The sequence below is a fragment of the Talpa occidentalis genome, unplaced genomic scaffold, assembly GCF_014898055.3.
Source record: "Talpa occidentalis isolate TD23 unplaced genomic scaffold, MPIMG_talOcc4v2.1 talOcc4.7, whole genome shotgun sequence".
In the NCBI taxonomy this organism is placed as follows: Eukaryota; Metazoa; Chordata; class Mammalia; order Eulipotyphla; family Talpidae; genus Talpa; species Talpa occidentalis.
This window is the reverse complement of record NW_023605083.1, coordinates 25,361,631-25,382,571: the sequence shown is the minus strand read 5'-3', so window position 1 is coordinate 25,382,571 and position 20,941 is coordinate 25,361,631. Positions and strand designations below refer to the sequence as shown.

The 20,941-nt window shown below is 40.5% G+C and overlaps 1 protein-coding gene across 6 annotated transcripts in view; it reads left to right on the top strand.

Annotated features, from left to right (window-relative positions):
- The window catches only part of SMARCA2 (SWI/SNF related, matrix associated, actin dependent regulator of chromatin, subfamily a, member 2), a 209,659-nt gene that overhangs the window by 117,170 nt on the left and 71,548 nt on the right, over window positions 1-20,941 (top strand). For all 6 annotated transcript variants that reach the window (XM_054689093.1, XM_054689094.1, XM_037491951.2 and 3 more), the window contains 6 exons: window positions 57-164; window positions 892-978; window positions 4,353-4,399; window positions 5,953-6,119; window positions 11,487-11,650; window positions 18,006-18,233. In XM_054689093.1, the coding sequence (XP_054545068.1) occupies window positions 57-164; window positions 892-978; window positions 4,353-4,399; window positions 5,953-6,119; window positions 11,487-11,650; window positions 18,006-18,233 (801 nt within the window). The remainder of the gene's footprint in view (window positions 1-56; window positions 165-891; window positions 979-4,352; window positions 4,400-5,952; window positions 6,120-11,486; window positions 11,651-18,005; window positions 18,234-20,941) is intronic.

Genomic DNA, 20,941 nt, shown 5'->3' with positions numbered 1-20,941 from the left:
CAGGTATCTTTTCTCTCCTGCTCTTACCTATTTACTCTCCTTTGTTTTTCCCCCAGGTTGAATATGTGATCAAGTGTGACATGTCAGCTCTGCAGAAGATCCTGTATCGCCACATGCAAGCCAAAGGGATCCTCCTCACAGATGGTTCTGAGAAAGACAAGAAGGTACATTGTGGAAGATGAGGCATCTAATGGCGCCATGCTGTCTTCTCATAGTTGTGACTTTGAAGACTTCCCAAGAAACACCCTTGCCCATGCTGATTTGTTCAGGCAAATAATTGGCCCTTTTCTGTAACTATTGGAGCTGCCAAAGCAAGTCTCTTAACTTGAAACTACATCGGGGCAGGAAGAAAGGAGGAGTATGTTTATATCTCCAAAATAGTTCTGTTCATGTCAATTCTGCAGAAAATATATTCCACCTAAATGAGGAATCACATTTTAGAAGCCTTTAAAATTGAGTTCCACTCCATGGGCTTCTGTTTCATGCTTCTTTCTTCCCAGAAAAAGAAAACCATGAACTTTCCCAAATTCCGCCTGTAGGATAAATTAGTCACAAGAAAGTGTTATATCTAACTTGGAAACTACTATGATATGATATGTGATATGTTAGCTTTAACCACAAGGTTTGTAGGTTACTGAGAAGACCTACAGCCCTTTGCCTTTAAAAATTGGAAATACCTAACAAACAATTTTGAACCAGAGACACACTATGGGGGAGGGCGGGGAAAGGAGAGATTGGGGTCAAAATAAGGGGGGTGCAATTGTATGGGGAATATAAAAATTAAAAAAAAGAAAAAAAGAAAAGAAATGCTAAATAAAAATAAAATAAAAATTGGAAATACCTGATAAATTAATCACGTGTTCTACTTTGACTCTCTTCCCTTGTTCTTAGGGAAAAGGAGGTGCAAAGACACTTATGAACACTATCATGCAGTTGAGAAAAATCTGCAATCACCCATACATGTTTCAGCATATCGAGGTAAGTCTTTATTCTCTGTTTTGATCCTGATTGCACTAATTCCTGCTAAAACTATTTTTAAAAAAAGAGGAGGTGGGGTGTAATACGTGTATGGAAGATGAAGCAACATGGTTCATTGAGTCAAAGCTCAATGAACAGAATTAATAAACATGAATTTTCTAGTTATGGATTCTTATTGGCACCAAGCACTTGAGCATCTGGAATTTTATAACCAAGAGTTTAAAGTAGTGAGAAAATGTGGTAAGCTATGGCTCATTATGTGGGTTTGGGTAAGTACTGTGAATTGCCTTGTTATGGTAGAAGCTTGGAAATTGAAGGAAATGATAAATACATTCCGCTCCCTCAGAAAATGCTGTGAAAAATATTAAAATAATGTATTTCTACCTATTGAAGAGAAAGATGTTTTGAAATATTTTCTTTGTAAAAGACACTGACTTTCATCCATCACATAGATTTGTATTTTTCCTCTCTGGTTTCTATCACGATAATGTAAATCCTGGCTTTTATCTTGACACTCTAGTCTCCAGAAAGCTATTTTTAGGCGAGAGGACATTTTCTGCCCTATTCACTACATTGAATAAGTTTCCTAAATTGACGGAGTCTCACCCCAGTAGGAGCAATTGACTTGAGCAGAAAGGAAAAAGCCACAATTGTAATCTCCATTTTTCAATGGTGCTGCTGGTGCATAGGGTCCTAGCGGCAATTACCTGCCGGCGTATTTCCTGCTTTCCACGGCAAATGAGCAGGAGGTGAGGGGCAAGACACTGCATGGCTCCAGGGCTGCGCCAGGTTATTTCTCTGCACCAGCTTGTGAGAAATTAAAACTTAATAACCACAGCAGAAAAGTTGAGTCAAAATATTCCTGACTTGGACAATTCCTTTCCTCCTCGTTTTTGGTAATTGGGCTTATTAGGGAAGTGTTTATTGCATCCCATTTCCTATCCTGGAGTCCTGTCCAAATGAGGTGGCAGATTAGGAAGACTCCTCACACCACTACTAACTTCAAGTCCATAGGGCAGAGTTATCTATCAACTAGGAAGCCCCAGATCTAAGCAAAAATAACAGCAGCAGCAGCAGCAGCAGCAGCACTAAAAGACAATCCCACCAACCAGCCACAGCCGTTTAGACACACAGTGGAAGGGTGTCCAAAGTGCAAAGGTGAGTCCATACCCCAGGCTACATTTTAACTGCGGCCTGATGTAAGTCACTCAGCATCTCCAAGCTCTCGTGCATTTGACTGGGCCTCAGAGGGTAATAGATTATAGGAGTGGCAGGAGGATAAACCTTTTTAAGAAATAATATGTTCGGCACTGGATAACATGTTAAACAGAGGTAAAGTATCAGTGAATTAGCGGCTGTATGGGGAGTTGGGGGAGAGCCAAAAAATTCTAATGGTCAAAGTGACTGAGGTCACGTCAGGCTAACCTGACATCCACCATTCTATTTTTCCTGAAAACAATTTTATGGTTATTTACTCTGCTATACTGAAGGGTTTGAGGACTTAGAAATTATGAAAATGAAGTGTCAGTCTTACTTCATTTTGGTTATCATGCAAAAATTCACCTTTGAATCATGCTAGGCCGTGTTTGGAAGGATACAGTCGACTTGAGAAGGATGGAGGGCAAGGGGAATTGTAGAAGAAGTAAGGTTTAAGGAACACACCCTCCACTGCCTGCATATTTACATGTTACATAGCAGTCAATATAAAGACAGGCATTGATTTGCAAATTTTTTTAACATAAAAGGCTTACAGGGGCATATCCCTAGAATGAGGCCCACCATTACCCACAAATGAATTCAAGTTTTGGTGGTATGGGCATTTTGCCTTTGTCTTTGTTCTATTTGCTACACAAGCTTTCTTCATCGTAAACCATACCAGAAACCCAATCTCTCATTTGGGCTCACTGTCCCCAGGGGACCTTCAAACCAGACAGGTGAAAACAGGATTTTTAAAATGACGATACCTAATCTTGTCATTACCTATTGATGTCTACCATCTCCTTGGTTTGAACAGCCCTGTTTGGTGACCAGGATGGAGCTCTAATAACTAATCTCGTAAGGAGTGGCCACCTTTGGAGAGAAAAACCCTGGTTCCAGGAGTGGAGTGGGGATTTCGGTCATTTCCAGAGCATTAATTTGGCAGGCAGAGCAGCATTCTGAGGGAGTAGGCCTGCTGGATAGGAGGAGTGTATCTGAAAGGAGAGTCCAAAGGGGAAGATCTGTCCCCTCAAAGGAAAGCTTGGGTGGCAGGGGGAGGAAGGGAAGCAGGAAAGGGAGACAGCTGGTAGCTGTGAGGGTGTGTCTCTCTCTCCTTCCCTCAGATGCCTGCCTTCCCGTAAAGTGGGAATGGGGACATTGCATAGAGAATGGTCACATAGTTCTCCCTCAGAATCATTGAGGAGGGCGTACTGGGGTGACGTTCTATATTTTAAAAATGGAAGTTGGACACCTGAGGCATCATTTACAATAGGGATAGCACAGTGTGGAAAGAACGTTAGGTTTTCACTGCACTAAGAACTGTAGTGTAGTGTACATTTACCATTTCTTTTACTGTGAAAATAGCCCTACAGTATGTATATGTGTACCGATTAATCTCAGTTTGCTTCTATTAAGCTCTCATATTAAGCTCCTCTCAATCTAAGACTCTGAACTCCTCGTGGGTAGATACTTGGGGCATTTTGGGTGACCAGAACCTGTGAGGTCATTTGGGCCAGTAGACACTCAAGACATTGTTTGAGGAGTCAGCTAACCCTATGGTCTCAGAATGAGAATCCAGAGACTTGCAGAAACTTATAGGCTTCACTTCTGGCAGAACCTAAGTCTGAATTCAGACACTTCTAATTCGTCCTCTAGCAAGTATTTCCTTCCTGTGATTTTGTTCAACAATGCTTTAGAAATAGATAGAATGACCTTGCTAAAAGAGTCATCATTAAGGGGCCTCCCCAGTGGCGCAGCGGGTTGAGCACAGCACTGTGAAGCTGTCCACAGCCTCTGCAGCGCTGGTTCGATTCCCAGCTGGCCAGGGAGACAGACCTCTCCAGTCTCGCCCCGCTGCTCCCCTCATCAATGTACCTTTGCAGCGCCATTTCGATTCCTGGTCAGCCAGGGAGATTCCCACATGGCAAGACAGACCTCTCTTGTCTCGCCCACTGTTTCCCTCAGCAGTGTACCTCGGTCTTTCTGCTTGTTTTGCTCCCTGCTCTGTCTCTAGTGAATTCTCTCACCCTCCGGCGCCTCTGACCTATACCCCAGTGCTTGTCTAAAAAAAAAAAAAAAAAATTTTTAAATGTCTTTAAAAAAAAAAAAAGTCATCATTAAGTTAATAATGATATTTTCGTTTTTTAACACTATTTTCTTCTCTCTCTCTTTTAAAGGAATCCTTTGCTGAGCACCTGGGCTATTCAAATGGGGTCATCAATGGGTAAATCTTAAAATTTTTCTTCTTCCATAAAAATAGTTTGTTGGTTTCATCTACATTTTTTTTCTCCACAGTGTTTCCTACCATGCAAATACATACTCCAGCCCCCTCAGCCCTGCTCTGTCCTCAGCAAAGGGCACAGAAGTTGTTAACCAAAATGATATCAGCACTCTCTTTGACTTCACTGGCATAAATTACTACATGCCTTGAGCAAGTAGCTATTCAAAGGACATAGATCTCATTTAATAGACTTAATAGTATCCTAGTGTTCTAAAAATGTTGTTGACGCTCCAAAGGATTGTTACTTATAATCAATAGTGTAACTTGGGCTGAGAGCAAATTTATCTTATTAAATTTCAAGTTGATATTTAACATTAACGTGCATGAGAGGAAATGCCTCATCTACGATAAATGTATGACTTTACAGTAATTTGTTATCATATAGTCTATATAAAAAAGCATTTTCATTAGCAGTGGCCATTGAAAAGAATAATACCTTGCAACAACAGCAAAAAAAGAACTTTGCATTTACAGAAGGTCTGTGGTTTTTTTTTTTTTTTTTTTTTTTCTTGTTTTATACCAGGGAAAATGCATTTTTAGGACACAGAGTTTATTCTTGGATCCCAAAGGAAGGCAGACAGTGTCACTAGCCTAAGAACTATGAAATAGATCCGATCCATCCAGATGCAGTGCCACTAGGCACCCCTGCCTCTCTGTGCCCCCTTTTCCTCTGGGTCCTATGGTCACCGCTGGTGCCATCAAGCTAGCCAGTGTTGCACCATACAAGTGTTTAGCAATTTTTTTTTCTGTAAATATTGCAAATGTTTTTACTTTGCCAGTCTCTGTTGCACCTACTCAACTTTGCCACTGTAGCATGAAAGCCACCATGGGCGAAACAGAAGTGAGTGAGAATGTCTGTTCCAGCAAAATTTTATTTATAAAAACAGGTGGTGAGCCACAGCCACAGTTTGCCAAACTCTACTCTAACCTAAAGATTTCACTTGTTGCTATGAGTTCTTTCTTAGCAACTTACTATTTTTCTTTACAGTACTCATCACAATTTGTAATTACCCATTTTGAAGGGAACATTTCTATCTTGCTTTTCAATATACACAGGTCTGGCATTGTGCTTGGCACACAGTAGGTGCTTAATAAGTATTTGAATGAATTGAAAATGCCCTCAGTTTATAATTTTACTTTATTAATAAGTAAGGTTTTCAGAAATATAACATATAGTTCTGTGTATATGTTTTCAAGGAAGGGGAGAAGAGTTGAAAGAGAGTGACAGAGTAAAAGTATTAGGAGCAGAAGGATTTCTCCTTTTCTTTCTAGATTCTGTCATCTCACCTAGGATAGATAATGCACACTATAGATTTTGTATGAATATATTTCCTTTTATATTAGATGCTCTCATGGCTTTGCAGTTGATACCCATCATCCATTGTTATTTATTGAATGTCAGTGTGTACAGGGACTCTATGAGAAGCGAAGCTGTCCTGCATCCTTCAAGGAGACAGCAGTAATACTGTCTTCCTGTTTTGCGTTTCTGGGTTCAGGGCTGAACTGTATCGGGCCTCAGGAAAGTTTGAGCTACTTGATCGTATTCTGCCAAAATTGAGAGCAACTAACCACCGCGTGCTGCTTTTCTGCCAGATGACGTCCCTCATGACCATCATGGAGGATTACTTTGCTTTTCGGAACTTCCTTTACCTGCGCCTCGACGGTGAGTGCATAAAGCCTTTGGTTTGGCTGCCTTGCTGCTGAGAGCAGGGATCATGGGCACTTAGAGCCAATAAAAGGGTGGGGGGAGGTAAAATTGTTGAAGAATTAGCCAGTAGGTTGGGGTACAGCTTTTCTAGATAGTCATTTCTATATCCTCAAGCTTAAAATAAGCTGAAATCATTTGCACGGCTGTTCAACCCACATCATACCAATACGAATGGACTTAGAGTTATTTATAAGTGCTACAATTAAACACAACTGAAATTTGAAAACCCTGCTTGCTGTTCCACTTGCCTAATACTTATGGATATAGAATATTTTGACACATCTATAGCTTTTTCTGTTATACTCCAAGGGGATAACGCTAAGATATTCTTCAGTAATACTATAATAGTTCATTTAAGATTATATTTTTATTATCATTAAGACCTCTTTCTCAGTGGGACATCTCTACATGTTACATGAAGAGATAGAGCGTCATTATTTACTGGATTTTGCAAATTATGTAAATCATTTACCTGATTTTAAGAGTGAAATTTAAATACTGTGTCCTAAAAAATGAGTAAAAACATTATGACTGGAAGAAAACATGAATTTAGGATTACTTTGTAAAATACTTTAAGATTTGGATACCACCCCAATGTCTTAGAGAATAAACATATAAACACCTTACCATGGCAGTGGATGACACTTTCTTTTTAAAAAAAAAAAAAAGATTTATTTTTATTTATACAAGAACTGGGGTACAGGCCAGAGGTGCAGGGGGTGAGAGGATTCACCAGAGACAGAGTGGGGAACAGAACAGGCAGACTGACTGAGACACACTGCTGAGGGGAGCAGCGGGTGAGGCAGGCGAGGTCTGCTGTGTCATGTGGGTTTCTCCTTGGCTGGCTGGGTTCAAACCCACACTGCAGAGGCTGCAGACAGCTTCACAGTGCAGCCCTCAACCGCCTGCACCACCAGGGAGACCCTGGAAAACACTTTCAAAGGATGATTAGTAGGAACAGCTACAGGTAGCTAATTTACAGCCAGGATGGTGTTGGATTCCTGGATACAGCATTACTAATACCAGGTTTTATCTAATGCAGTATTCAAGCTACTGTTAAATGCAAATTTTAAAGTTTATGTTCCACTAAAAGATTTTGTTTTTGCTTCATTTTTCACGCCAACATCTTTGCCCCTCATTTGCCACTCATTAGATATAATGAATAGATTCTGACTTCAGACTTGCTGTACGGGCTTTTACTTGAGTTTTCAAGTGAGTCTTCGTGTGGTCTACCTCTTAGGGTACTATTGATTTTTAAGTTAGTTATACATCTGACAGACGTGATTTTTAAAAAGAATCTCTTACCTTTCCCCTCCAAATACAGTAAAGATAAAGGAAGGGTTAAGTAAATGTTAATTTTTAATTCAAGACATGATTGTATCCCCAAAAGGCCCTTTTGGTAGTCTCCTGCCTTGTGGCTGGTCCTTGGGCCTGCTCTCGCCGTCCCTCTCTGTGAAGGGAAAAGCATGCAGCATCCCTCCGGGAATGTCATGGAAAGGCAAATCCTGCTTCACTGCTGCTCAGGAGAGGGGCAGCCCTGCTCTGCTTTCTCATGGGCTACAGCTGCTCCCCTTCCCAGAGGTGTCCTACACCACAATTGTTGACTTTGTGGCATTTCGTTTTGAATCTCACCTCTCTGAGGAATGTGTCCTTAGAATAGTCAAGTCTATGAAACTAGCAAGGTGATTTCCTTGAAACAAACCTCTCTAATGTCTTCTTGTGAGCCTGAGAGAAGTATCTCTAATTGTGTGTTGGTTGGTGTGTTATTATTAATAATAAGTCAAAAAAAGCAAATATTTATGCTACATGTGGGATACCAGGCACAGCACTTCCTGTGCATTATTAGATTTTTTTCAACAAACTATGACTTTTCTTGTATACTAAGTTATGAATGTCTCCATTTAACAGGTGAGAAAACAAAGGCTTAGAGAGATTCGTTTACTTGGCAAAGGTTACACAGGAAGTAAATGGGGAAACCAAATTCTAACTTAGACCTCTCTGGGTCCAAATTAGGTCCAATTTTAGCAGATCCAGGGAGATATATCCCATCCCTGAAAATAGAGGTTTCTTCCCTAGCAACAGCATCTTAACAATGATTTTTAACTTATTCAAAAAATTTTAACTGAAAATAACCTGGCAGCAGAGATGCAAGATGCAAGAGTGGGTTACTGTTCCGGCTACCAGTGCCCTTACCATCGGGGGGAGGTGACAGATGAGCAAGCAAGTTCCATCAGGTGTTGCAGGCAGAGTTGAGAGGGCGCTGCAGCTTGTACCCACAAGTAATTAAGAATTAGCCAGTAATTTTAGCTGCTAATTTCCAAGTATTATTTGCAAGTAATATTAGCTGCTTATTTCCAACATAGAATCAATGGGCAGATAATCACCATCCACATGGGTACGTTAGTACTCACATTTCCAGCTACGTCACCGCTCCACCTCAGCCCAATTGTTAAAATGACTTCAGATTTTCCTTGCTGAATTGGATGTCTTAGAACTTTGACTTCAGGAAAAGGAAACATTTGTTAACAGCAAAGCATTTTTTTTTCTACAAAGATTATGGCTGATAGATAGATTTAGCTACTCTTTCATATTAGTCTTTGTTTACCCTAGGGGTAATTTTTGGATGCGAGCAAGTGGTGAAGTTACATGTTATATCCGAGAAGATGAAATTTTCCAAAGCAGCTGAAACTAAGTTAAAGTTAGTCATCATGAAAATCTGGCTATGCGTTCTTTCTGGCAACTCTACAGTTGCCAGCACAATTGCCTTTGCTATTAATTGTATTCTTGGTTATGTTCTACATCAAAGTCTAAAAGAACATGGAAGCAAAGCTCATACTGAGCACGTAATTCCTTTGCCACCTGCAAGGACCTTTATTTGCCTTTGGATAAACTCTGATGTGGTAGCTTGAATCTCCTGGGCAGTATCACAAAGATTGCTGATGATCAGCAAAGATCTTGACGTGGGGAACCTTTGACTAAGGGAAACGATAATCCATCAAATTCTGAACTTTATGATAAGAAATGCCACAGCTTTACATAACAAGTGATTTAATCATCCTTCCCCCTGCCTTTATAAGTTGTCAAGTTCCTTGCTATTTATACAGTTTAAATACACACCAGGTATAGGGTGGGTCTGTTTGCTTGAGGTGTCCAGCAGAGGTGTAGAAATCTCCTTTGGCTCAATTATTTTCATACTTTTTTGTTTGTTTGTTTTTCAATGTTTGATTTTGTATTTAGGGTTATTTCATCCCAAGGAAACATATCCCCTAATTATTTCATTTCTTAATGAATGTGATCATTCATGTCTCTTAATGCATGTGATCATTAAGTGATTATTTTTTAGTTGATCAAATTGAACTTCTAGCCTCAGAGTGTATAGACACAGTTTTTGTACTTGCTGTTAGAAAACAGATATCGTTATCTCTAGAGACCCATTCTTTTCCCATTTTAGAAGCATTTTTGCTTTCAGTGGCTTTCCTTTCCATTTAAGCCATTACTCCATGTAAGTAATTTTTAAAAAATTATTGTATCTGGAAAGATGATGCCAAGAAAAGGTTTCATGATAGAACAAACCTTTTCTTCTATTAGTATTGTGAATAAATAGTTCAACTTGATCTCAGAAAGCCAGTTCTGAAAAGAAAAAGGAAAAAAGAGCACTGCATGTTTGAAACCTCACTCAATGAAGCACATTAGTGCCCCTCCCCAAAAATCTAAATTCTAACAATTCATATTGCAGGAGCTGAGCAGGTCACTAAACCTGAAATCTAATTTAGAAAGTAAAATGAGCTCAAAAGAGCATTGTTTCATTAGATGAGGGGAGCCCTCAAGCCCCTTTTTTGCTGTGTGCAGGGAATTGATTTTTTTTCCCTCCTCAGGAGGTACTTACTATTTTTGTTAAATGTGAAAAACAGATGCCCCCATGTTTGGAAACTTGACCCTAATTGTAACTTGATTCCATTACCTATAGTCACTTAAATGTTTTAATCCTCTGAAATGAATTGCTGGTATGTTTTCATCCTTGCAAAAAGAACACCATGTAGAAGCAATATTTATGTAGCAGGCAGTCAGGGACTATCAGGTAACGTGCAGATATAGTCCCCAATAGCCTAGAGCCTTTTTCAAAACTCCACAGCTACATTTTTCTGGTGAAAAATGTTGAGATGGAGTATGACGGGGTTTTTGTTCTTCCGCAATGTGGTTCGTGAAATGACTGGGTAAATGCACTACAGATACTTAGTACACGATTGAATGACTGACTCAGATTGCCAGTGTGGGTGTCCTCATGCCCCAAAAGAGAGTAGTTCAAGTGTTCAAACTCTGGGCTTTGTTCTCTGCTTATTCAGACTTATTTTGGAGTCACCCCACAGCCATGGTGCACACCATGGCCACACATGTACATGCTGCTGTGTTTGATTTTAGTGCAAGACCTTTTGAAGTCAACAAATATCAAATGAGAAACAGACTGACTGATCCCTTTTAAATATATATATGTGTCTCATGGCTTCAAGTCTTACTAACTAGGATGAAAATCTTCCATTTAAATTTTATGTTTGTCCAACTATGACCAGAGACACACTCTGGGGGGTGGGGGGCGGGGAAAGGAGGGATTGGGGTCAAAATAAGGGGGTTGCAATTGTATGGGGAATATAAAAATAAATAAATAAATGAATGAATGAATGAATGAATGAATGAATGAAAATTTTATGTTTGTCACCAGCCAGATCATGCTCAGTAGCAATCCGAAAAGTGAAATGTAGTAGAAATTAATTTCCTTTTGTGTCCCTTGGCATAAACAAGTCCCCACTGTAATGCCTATCGGCAAATTTGCTTTAATCCATTATAATAGTCATTTTAGGCAGGTGCACACACACACACGTGTGTGTGTGTGTGTGTGTGTGTTTTAGGGGGTGGTTTGGGATGCTTTTAAAAACTAGTTTTTGTTTTAAAATGGAGAAATTGTTTCCCGTAAATTCTGGTGAGCATTAGAATGTTGTGGAATGTGTAAACTTGCAAAGGTACCTAGTCAGAAATGTTTAAACCCTTCCAGCACTTTGGAATGATGGGCAGTAGTTCACGTGTTCTCTCTCTGAACAAAAGAAACATGAACTGATTTGAGCAAAAACTCTCTCTCTCTCTCTCTGTCTCTCTTTAATTGCAAAATGTTCAAAGTTGCTTTCAAAAGTACAGAAACCTTGGGGTATTACCTCACCAGCACAGAGAGCAGTCTGAGTATATTTCTCAAGGAAGCAAGACTTTTTGTCTAGCTCTGTGCCATTTTCAGACAGGAGTTAATTGGCAAATTTATTTTCCTTATCCCCCTAGGCACCACCAAGTCTGAAGATCGTGCTGCTTTGTTGAAGAAATTCAACGAACCTGGGTCCCAGTATTTCATTTTCTTGCTGAGCACAAGAGCTGGAGGCCTGGGCTTAAATCTTCAGGCAGCTGATACTGTGGTCATCTTTGACAGTGACTGGAATCCTCATCAGGTCTGTGTAGCTCTGACTTAGGTGCCCAGGCCAGGAAAAAAAAAAGACTCTGAGCATCATTAGTCATAGCTATGGGGCACAGCAAATTTCTAAACAAGTATTCCCGTTCTCCAAACAGGAAAAACCCAATATATAATTCTGGCTGTTTTTTAATCTCCCTTGGAGAAGAGATATTGAGTTGTCATACACATGCCTTTGATGTACTTTTGAAGGGCTCAAGTTTGGGTTACAAAAACTTAGTTTCTGCTTAGGTTATTTTTTTGCACAGAACTGGGGTGTAGGCCAGAGGTGTGTGTGGGAGGGGGGAAGGATTCACCAGAGATCGAGTGGGGAGCAGAACAGGCAGTTCTACTAAGATACGCTGCTGAGGGAAGCAGCGGGTGAGACAGGAGAGGTCTGCTGCATCATGTGGGTCAGCTCCCTGGCTGGGATGAAACTCAGGCTGTAGCAGTGATAGACTTAACTCCTAGGCCACCAGGGAGGCCCCTCTGCTTAGTTTTCATCCCATCTCCTGGAACTGCCACTGAGCTAAGTACTTTTGGTGAAAGAAAAATCCAAAACATTTCAAAACACAAACAACAACTTACACTTGCGGGTCTTTTATCCTGTGCCAGTCACTTTATGTTCATTGTTTCATTCATTTGGAGACAACCATCCTGTGAGGCCACGACCATGACTGTTTGCATCATAACAGTCAAGGGAAAAAGAGTCCCAGAAAGCTTGAAGTAACCTCCCTAAGGTCAAATAGTTAGTATATGATAATTTGTCTTTTATTCTGTGTGTTTTGTTTGAAATCACTATCAAAAAGCATTCTATGGAGCATCAGCCAGTAAGTTCTTTTAGCCGGGTAAGGTTAGAAGTTAACCTTTTAAAGATACAATTTGATGATATCAAAAAGAAAAAACCTCTGGAATGGACCACCCATGGCCCTGGTTTCCTAAATTACTCTGGGAAGTGATGTGCTTTCTTATAAAGTAGTTGCAGAATGATGTTCAGGAGGATTTGAATCCCATTGGAACAAATGGAAATTCAAAATAGTAAGTAAAAAAGGAAGACGGCAACTTTCACATATGGGTATGAATTATGTCAGCTTATCTTGGACCCCCTGCTGTGCCTTGGGCTCTTCAACCATAAGTCCACAGAGTAGCACTCTCTGTTGTGGTCATGTGGCGGGTTGTGGTGAAGATGAAGTGGAAGAGGCTTACGAGCAGTTGCTTTTGACAGCAAGTGATCTTCAGGAGTAATTAGAATTACGAGGGAGCTTTCTAGTAAATATACCTGCCTGCTTTCCATCCCCTACCAAGCCCACCCCCAGTTTTCTAGGGACGTCCCACCCACATAGACTAGATAGACTTCTCTATATATTCAGAAGTGCCCAGGAGAGCGTGGCATTGGTTCTCACACAGCTGAGGATCACTGATATAAAGAATAGACCCGTGGGTCTGAGTGACCACCCGCATTAGACCATGGCCTGTGCTCATCCATCTCTCCAGGTAGATAAATCAGTGTTACTATTCAACTTGTTTGACCTTGACAAGGATTGGGAGCCATCAGCATAGAGTGTGTTTGTCCGAAGACTTCAGGAAGTGTTTTTCATCCTGTATGCATTCCAAAGCGTATTCGTGTGACCAAGCTGCAGTTTTCCTTTTTACCCATGTGAATTCAGTGTCTGTTCCACAAACATGTATTGATTGGCTGATACGCTGTGGGATCTGAGGTAGGCTGGGAAGAACACATGCTGTGCTCCTCCAGGGGTGCGCCATGTGGTTGGATGGTTAGAATACCCTACTTGGTGCTGTTTAAATCTTTATTGAGACCAAAGTAACCTCTATGTAAAGTGAACAGAGAGTTACCTAGATTTTATCTTCTCAGGTAAGCATTTCTGTAGAGTCTCAGTTGTCCAGTTTCATTGGCACTGTGCAAATTGGAAGGGCCAAAAGAAACCACTGTTTCTGGAAATGCTGATTTACCATATATGGAAGACTTCTGGGACACCCCTACCTTTCTGGACACTTATCTATATCACACACACTGTTACGACCAGTAGCTAGAGGTGGAATTCCAGAATCACAGTAAATTTCATGATCCCTGTGAAGTCACTATGCTGAATGTACACTAAAATTTAGACAGTAAAAGATAGGACCCCAGGGCCTCCCTGGTGGCATAGGGGTTAAGTCTCAGCACTCTCACTGTTAAGGCCTGAGTTCAATCCCCTGCCAGGGATCTACCCACATATGGCACAGGAGACCTCTCCCGTCTTGCCCGCTGCTCCCCTTAGCAGTGCATTTCAGTAGATCTGCCTGTTTTGCTCCCCTCTCTCTCTCTGGTGAATCCTCTCACCCCCTATACCTCTGGCCTATGCCCCATTTCTTCTATGCATAAATAAATAAAAATAAATCTTTTAAAAAATACAGGACCCCAGATTAACTCTGGTCTAATTTTCCACAAATATTTCTCACTCTGGGCGATGTGTTCCTGCAGGTATTTATATCTGCCATAGGTATATTCACTCCCACCTAATTTGGCCAGCTGGCTGACCAGATTTTCCATGTCTGTCATTTCAACATGTTCATTGGTTCTGGCAAACTTTTTCGCTTTCCTTTTTGGAAATGAGTTATCCTGCCGTGATACAGATGTGTTACAAGTTTTTACTTAAACAGTAAAGAAGTATTTATTAAGAGATAGCCTTTCCAATATGATGAGACACCTTGCATACCTTATTTCAGGTACTCCTCAAACTATTTCATATTTAAGGAAGCCAGTTAATGTTAGCTTTTCCTGGAGCACAGCCAAGGTTCAAACCCTGGCTGAGTTTGGGTTTGAATCCTGGCTTTGTGCCTTTCCTACACTTTACTTCTGCATAAATGTTTCACAGCCTCCCCCAAATGCAGGTGATGGAATTCATTTTACTATGTTGGTCTCAGTATGCATTGAAAAAAGGTTTCTGTAACCATTCTTTATCATGTTGAATCAAAATTCAGACATATTGCTAAGTAGGGGAGTTATTTGTCAAATGTTGGCAAATTAAAGATAGAGACCTTTAAGTTGCTAATGGGAGGCCCTGGCTAGAAGCAGATATAGAAAGACCCTATGAGTGGGAAATTAGTAATAAAATCCCTTAGGGTTGCCAGGACTTCCCAGATGTTGACTAGAAACATGGATCAGTACTTTTATTTTTAATGCATGGAGCTGGATTGTTATTAAAGGACAGTCAACCACAAAGTCACCTTAGAGGCTCTGTTCTCAGGCTATATTCTTGTCAGATATAATCACACTTAAATCAGTGTGAAGTTTCAGGTCACTGAGACTTCAGAAGTGTTAAATAATCCACTCAATAATTACAGCACTCATCTCTCTGTATTCCCTTCCTTACCTCCTATTTTGTGTAAGGGACCAACGGGCTTACATTTCATAAACTTCTTCAGTCTAGAAATATTAATCTTTGCTAATTTCCAAATTGATTTGTAATCTCAAACATACAAAACACCCACCATTGCCACCAAAAAGCAAGCAAGTAAACAACCACCACAAAAACTAATTGCAACAAGCTCACAAGGGTTCAAGAACTCACCACCCCTGTTTACAGACAGTCCACACCTCTGCTTCCTCACCTACCATGTTCTGCTGGCACCTGAATTTTAGTATTTTTGTGGTTGATCCACATCCTTTAGGACAGACGGCAGCAAACAACAACCTGTGGGCTGAGTCTGGTCCACCACCTGTTTTTGTATGATGTCAAAGCAAAAAAGTGTTTTCACATTTTTTAGTATAAAATCAAAAATGTACAGTGGTTTTGTGTTTGCTCTTGATATTTCCTAGAAAATTTGCTATTGTGCCCATTATGGAAACAGGTCACTGCCCCTTGCCCTAGAACAGCCTCCAGAAGCTGATGCCACACAGCTTGCCATCTTGGCTGCTGCTCAGTATTTCTGGTGAAGATGGGTGAAGACCAAGACTGAACCAAGGGCTTTTCTTCTCCCAGTTTGGATTTCCATTATGTACCTCACTTTCTCCTTTTCAGAAAATAATCCAATTTGAATGGGTCCCAGCTGTGTTCATGGTTCAACTCTCTGATATTTATGTTAACTTCATCAAACATCTGCTGAGGGAAAACTTTGCTTACTTAGTCATTTCATTGTAAAGGTCTCTGCAGATCTCCAGGGCAGGCTTGGCCTGTTGCCTCCTTGTGCTACACAAATGACTCTGATGAAGAGGATGGGTTCACGGTCGTGGAGCATCAGCTCTGTGCAGAATTGAGTGCTAAGATGGGGGGGTGCCAGGGACATGCCTTTGCCCTTAAACTATATGGTCTGATGGGGGACACATGGAAATAACCAACTAGCATTGACCAGGAGACCATTGCCTGGACCAGAATGAATAAAGAGATATTACAAGTTTCATCATGTGGCCTTAAAATCAAGTAATTCTGCTTCATGGATTTATGAAGGTTTTTATTAAGGATTTTTTAATGATCTTTTTCTTGAAAGAGTCATATACATTTAAAGCAGAGGGCCTCCCTGGTGGCGCAAGGGGTTAAGCAACGCACGATGAAGCAATCCACAGCCTCTGTAGCATGAGTTCGATCCCCGGCCAGCCAGGGAGCAACCCACATGGTGAGGCAGACCTCTCCTGTCTTGCCTGCTGCTCCCCTCAGCAGTGTATTTCAGTCTGCCTGTTGGGCTCCCCACTCTGTCTCTGGTGGATCCTCTCACCCCCTGCATCTCTGGCTTGTACCCCAGCTCTTGTATGCATAAATAAATAAATCTCTTAAAAAAATAAAGCAGAAAAAAATGTAAACACTTTGAAAGTAAAATAGGGAAATTTTAATAACATCGATAATGTTATTACCTAGGGATGCAAATATTATTAGTGTGTTGGTGTTTTTCCTGCCTTTTTCTTGGTATAGATTAATATGTGTTTTTTAAAGATTTATTTAAAAAGAGAGACAGAGAGTGGGGAACAGAACAGGCAGACTGACTGAAATAACACTGCTGAGGGGAGCATCGAGCAAATCAGGAGAGGTCTGCTGTGCCGTGTGCATATCTCCCTGGCCGGGGATTGAACTCATGGTGCAGTGGCTTTGGACAGCGTCATAGGCTGCGCCTTAACCCCTTGTGCCACCAGGGCGGCCCTTAAGATCATAATGTATGTGCTCATTTGTAACTCATAGCTTTCACCTATTCTAGCTTTCAGCCCTTTACTCTTCTGTAATATAATTTTTATGATACCTTGTTGGCACATATATACTGTAGGAGACTATAATTCATTTAACCAATTTGTTTTTGTTCAATGTTTACTTAATTTTGCTTTTTAAAAAACCATTACATATTATATGCATTGTTATTTGTAAATCTTTGTGCATATCTATGATTATTTCCTTGGGATAGATCTCCAGAAAAGGAATTTCTGAATCAGTATCTTTACCCATTTTAACACTATGGTAGATAGTGCCAACTTTCTATCCCTGGAAATTTAACCACTTTGCTGTTCTACTAGCATTCTTTTCATTTCCCAAACTAAAGACTTCGATGGAATCAGATCCCAGGAAATTTGCTACATGAGTGACCGTTGTATACAATGTGTGTTTGTATGTGTGATGTATGCTTGTATGTATAATTCAGTAATGTTTTAAAAATCATCTTTAACATCTTTAGCAGGAAGGTGTTTTTGCAAGTTAAGGTTAGGTGTGAGTAATGTCAGTCATCATTGTGACATCAGATTTTTTTTTTTATAGAGGCATGTTTTTATTTATTTATTTTGTTTGGTTGGTTGGTTGGTTTATACATGCACTGGGTACAGTCAGAAGCGCGGGAGGGTGAGAGAATTCACCAGAGCCAGAGTGGGGAGCAGAGCAGGCAGAAGGACCGAAGTACACTGCTGAGGGGAGCAGCGGGTGGCAGGAGAGGTCTGCGCGCCATGTGGGACCCTCCTCCGGTGGCCGGGGAGCAGCCGGGGATCGAACCGGTGCCGCAGAGGCCGCGGGCAGCTTCGCAACCCAGCGCTCAACCGCTGTGCCACCGGGGAGGCCCTGTGACATCAGATTATGTGTGTGTGTTTTATCTAAGAACTCATCATGATGGTGAATTTAGGATAGACAAAAACATATTGAGACCGAGATTTTGAAACCTGAATTTATTTCACATGACTTGGCTAACTTGAACCCAGGTTCTCAGAATTAGGAATGACCTTGAATTTCTCCAAAGAAGGTAGCTTGTGTACTTTAAAAATGTAAGCAAGATCTTATCTTTGTAAAGGTGGTTCAAAGAACCCTCCCATGTTCCCTCTTGATAGGGGACCTGTCTGCTAAGCTAATCCAGGCACATTGGCCCTCACTACATATTGTTCCTCTAAACAGGACCTGCAGGCACAAGACCGGGCTCACCGCATTGGCCAGCAGAATGAGGTGCGGGTGCTGAGACTCTGCACTGTGAACAGTGTGGAGGAGAAGATCCTCGCAGCGGCCAAGTACAAGCTGAATGTGGACCAGAAAGTGATCCAGGCAGGCATGTTTGATCAAAAGTCGTCAAGCCACGAGCGGAGGGCATTCCTGCAGGCCATATTGGAGCACGAAGAGGAAAACGAGGTATCATAGAAAGCCAAGTTTATGAAATCAAGTAGTGACCTTTTGTTTTGGAAGGATTAAGAATAACCTCTTTGTTCTTGAAAGAATTTCCTGGCCTGGTGTTAATTAAAATGAATAAATTAGCTGCTATCTTACAACCCGAGCACAGAAAGCCTCTGAAAGTTATCCAAACTAATGTCTCATAAGTGGTTGCTAGAGGGACATTCAGACTTGGCCAGGGGATGCTTTTTCGTCTCTCTCAGGGAGGTACAGGCAGCAGGCTTTATTGTGCTGTAAATGCTGCCTTCTGTAGGACAGCTGCAGAACTGCAGGAAGGTCACTTCAAGGGACAAAAATCAGCTAGAGGAGACCTACAAAACTGAAGGTCCACCTTGCCTTTTCCTTTCACCATTCCTCCTGAACACATCTGTTTTGCTTTTTGATCCGGCATCACTGCACTTCACAAGGTTCCACAGCCAGCTTTAGCTCCTTTAGTTATATTTGTATTTGGAAAGCATGACCCTGACCTCCACTCCAATTTTTTTTTTAAGAGCTGACCAAAACAAAAAAATGACTGGTTTTAAAAAAACCTCTTTACTTGCCAAGACTGTTTGAAGATTGCATTGATTATGTTTCTCTTAGGGGATCTTTGGGTAGTTGTACTCTTTTAGATTGCCAATCTTAGCAATGCTATACTAAATTTTCATCCCAAATGGATTTGAAATAGATTAAAATGGTTCTTGTATAGTCTAGAAAACTATACAGAATGCCAGTGCCAATCCTTATCATAAATTAGCTCAAGATGAAAAAATTTGGTTTGGTGTGCCCATATTTGTGAATTGAAGAGGGGCTTTACCTTATATGTTCCTATGGAACACTATTTTCATTGCATGCATTAGATTGCATTTGATTTTTGCCTTGAACAGGGAATGTGTTTTTGAAATCATCTGTATTATAAACTAACTTCCTTTGAAAGTCCTACTTATTTATTTTTTCTGAAATGAGTCTAAATGTGAAGTAGATCTTGATATTTAAAGGAATCCTGAAATGAATCTTTTAGCAAATTTAAGAGCACTTTTCTATTAGGCCTCCTGATTTGTTGGTCTTACATAGTTGATTAGTGATGTATTAGATTTCATTAAAATGATGGAAAAATGCATATGCACCTACACTTATATGTTCTCACATATTTTAAAGCTTTTGATCTCAAATAATTCACCACTTCTGGGTCTTGAATTTAATACTGATTTAAAATCAGATTGTCAGGTGATTTTCAGTTGTTGATGTACTCCAATATTAAAATAAAAAACAACCACCACAAACAATAGGGTGAGTGAGATATATTGTCACAAAGCAGAGGTGGGCAGAGCTGATACTCAGCCCGATTGTCTCCACTATAGTTTTGCTTAATTTGTTTTTTAGTGTGTAGGTCTTGTGCAGATCAGATCTGACCTGGTATAGATTGGATGCAGGGTAGCCAGGAGTTTCCAGCCTTCCTAGGCCCATGGAGACAGAGACCTCTGACAGCCCTGAGGGTCCCAGAACCCTGTGGCAATTGCTTCTAGCTGTGAGCTGCCTTGCTGGGGCTGCACATCCCTTCTAACCTATCGGTGTCTAACAATTGTCACCATTTTCCAGATGGCCTGTGTTCTGATGTAAAGATGTTTGGGGACTGATAGCTTTTAGTCAAGGGCTGTGATTCAGAAAACCTGAGGCAGTTTGACCATTATCCCAGTAGCTGACTGGCCATGAAGTTCTAGGGCATACAGAATCAAGATGATTGATTGCACACTTCCCAGCCTGGCCCTATGGACTTCTTGCTGGTTTGAAGAGAAGCTTTCCTTCTTGGGCATGGGGAAGTCCAAGCACCCCACTGGGTGGGCAAGAGTCTTTATACTGTGAATCTCAGCCCACCACTCCCCACTAGTCTGTGTCTTTTTTTAGATGAAATATTTAGACAAATTGACTTTCCCCAGTCTAGAGATGAACTCAATGAGGTTTTTCACAAGTAATTGTTATCTTGACTCATCAGTTTTTATTTGATTGAATGGCATTCATGTCTTGCATAGTGCGTCAGATGTTCTCTTGAGAACGACATAGTCATCTCATTTACTAGTATACTCATACTCTTTCTAGAACAAGCTTCCTTGTTTTGAAGCTGTGGTTTCAGAAGTTGAAAGTTTGAAGTTCTGGGTTTTCCTCTTGCTTCCCTCTGCTGAAACACTATAATTTCCCCAGTTGATTTTTTAACAAGTTCACTTCAGCATATGACAAAAATAATTTTGGAAGGCAAGTTCTGTAGTATATGTCCAACTTTTAAAAGATTTTTTTTAAGTGTGGAAGTCTTAGCATAGCATTTCTAAAAAAACTTGAGAACTGTTGGTTTCTAAGGATTCTGCAAAGATAAAGTGCCTTAATAAACCATAATATAAAATGAAAATTTTAGCCCTTATGTAATTTCCTTCTCTCCTTCATTTAAATTATTTTAATTAAGTATAGTTTTGTGGGGGTTATCTTTTGAGTTATCCCTTCAGAAACTCTAACTATTAGCAATAACAATACACACTGAAACACGTTGACTAAACATATCTTTTAGGCTATCTATTTGATGTCTGTATAAAAATGTGGTTGCTTTTTGCCTACTTTCAACATTTTATTTAATTGTAATTTTTGTAAGTCTCTGAAAATAAGCACTTATATTTGGAATAAGGTTAATAGACTTAAAAGAA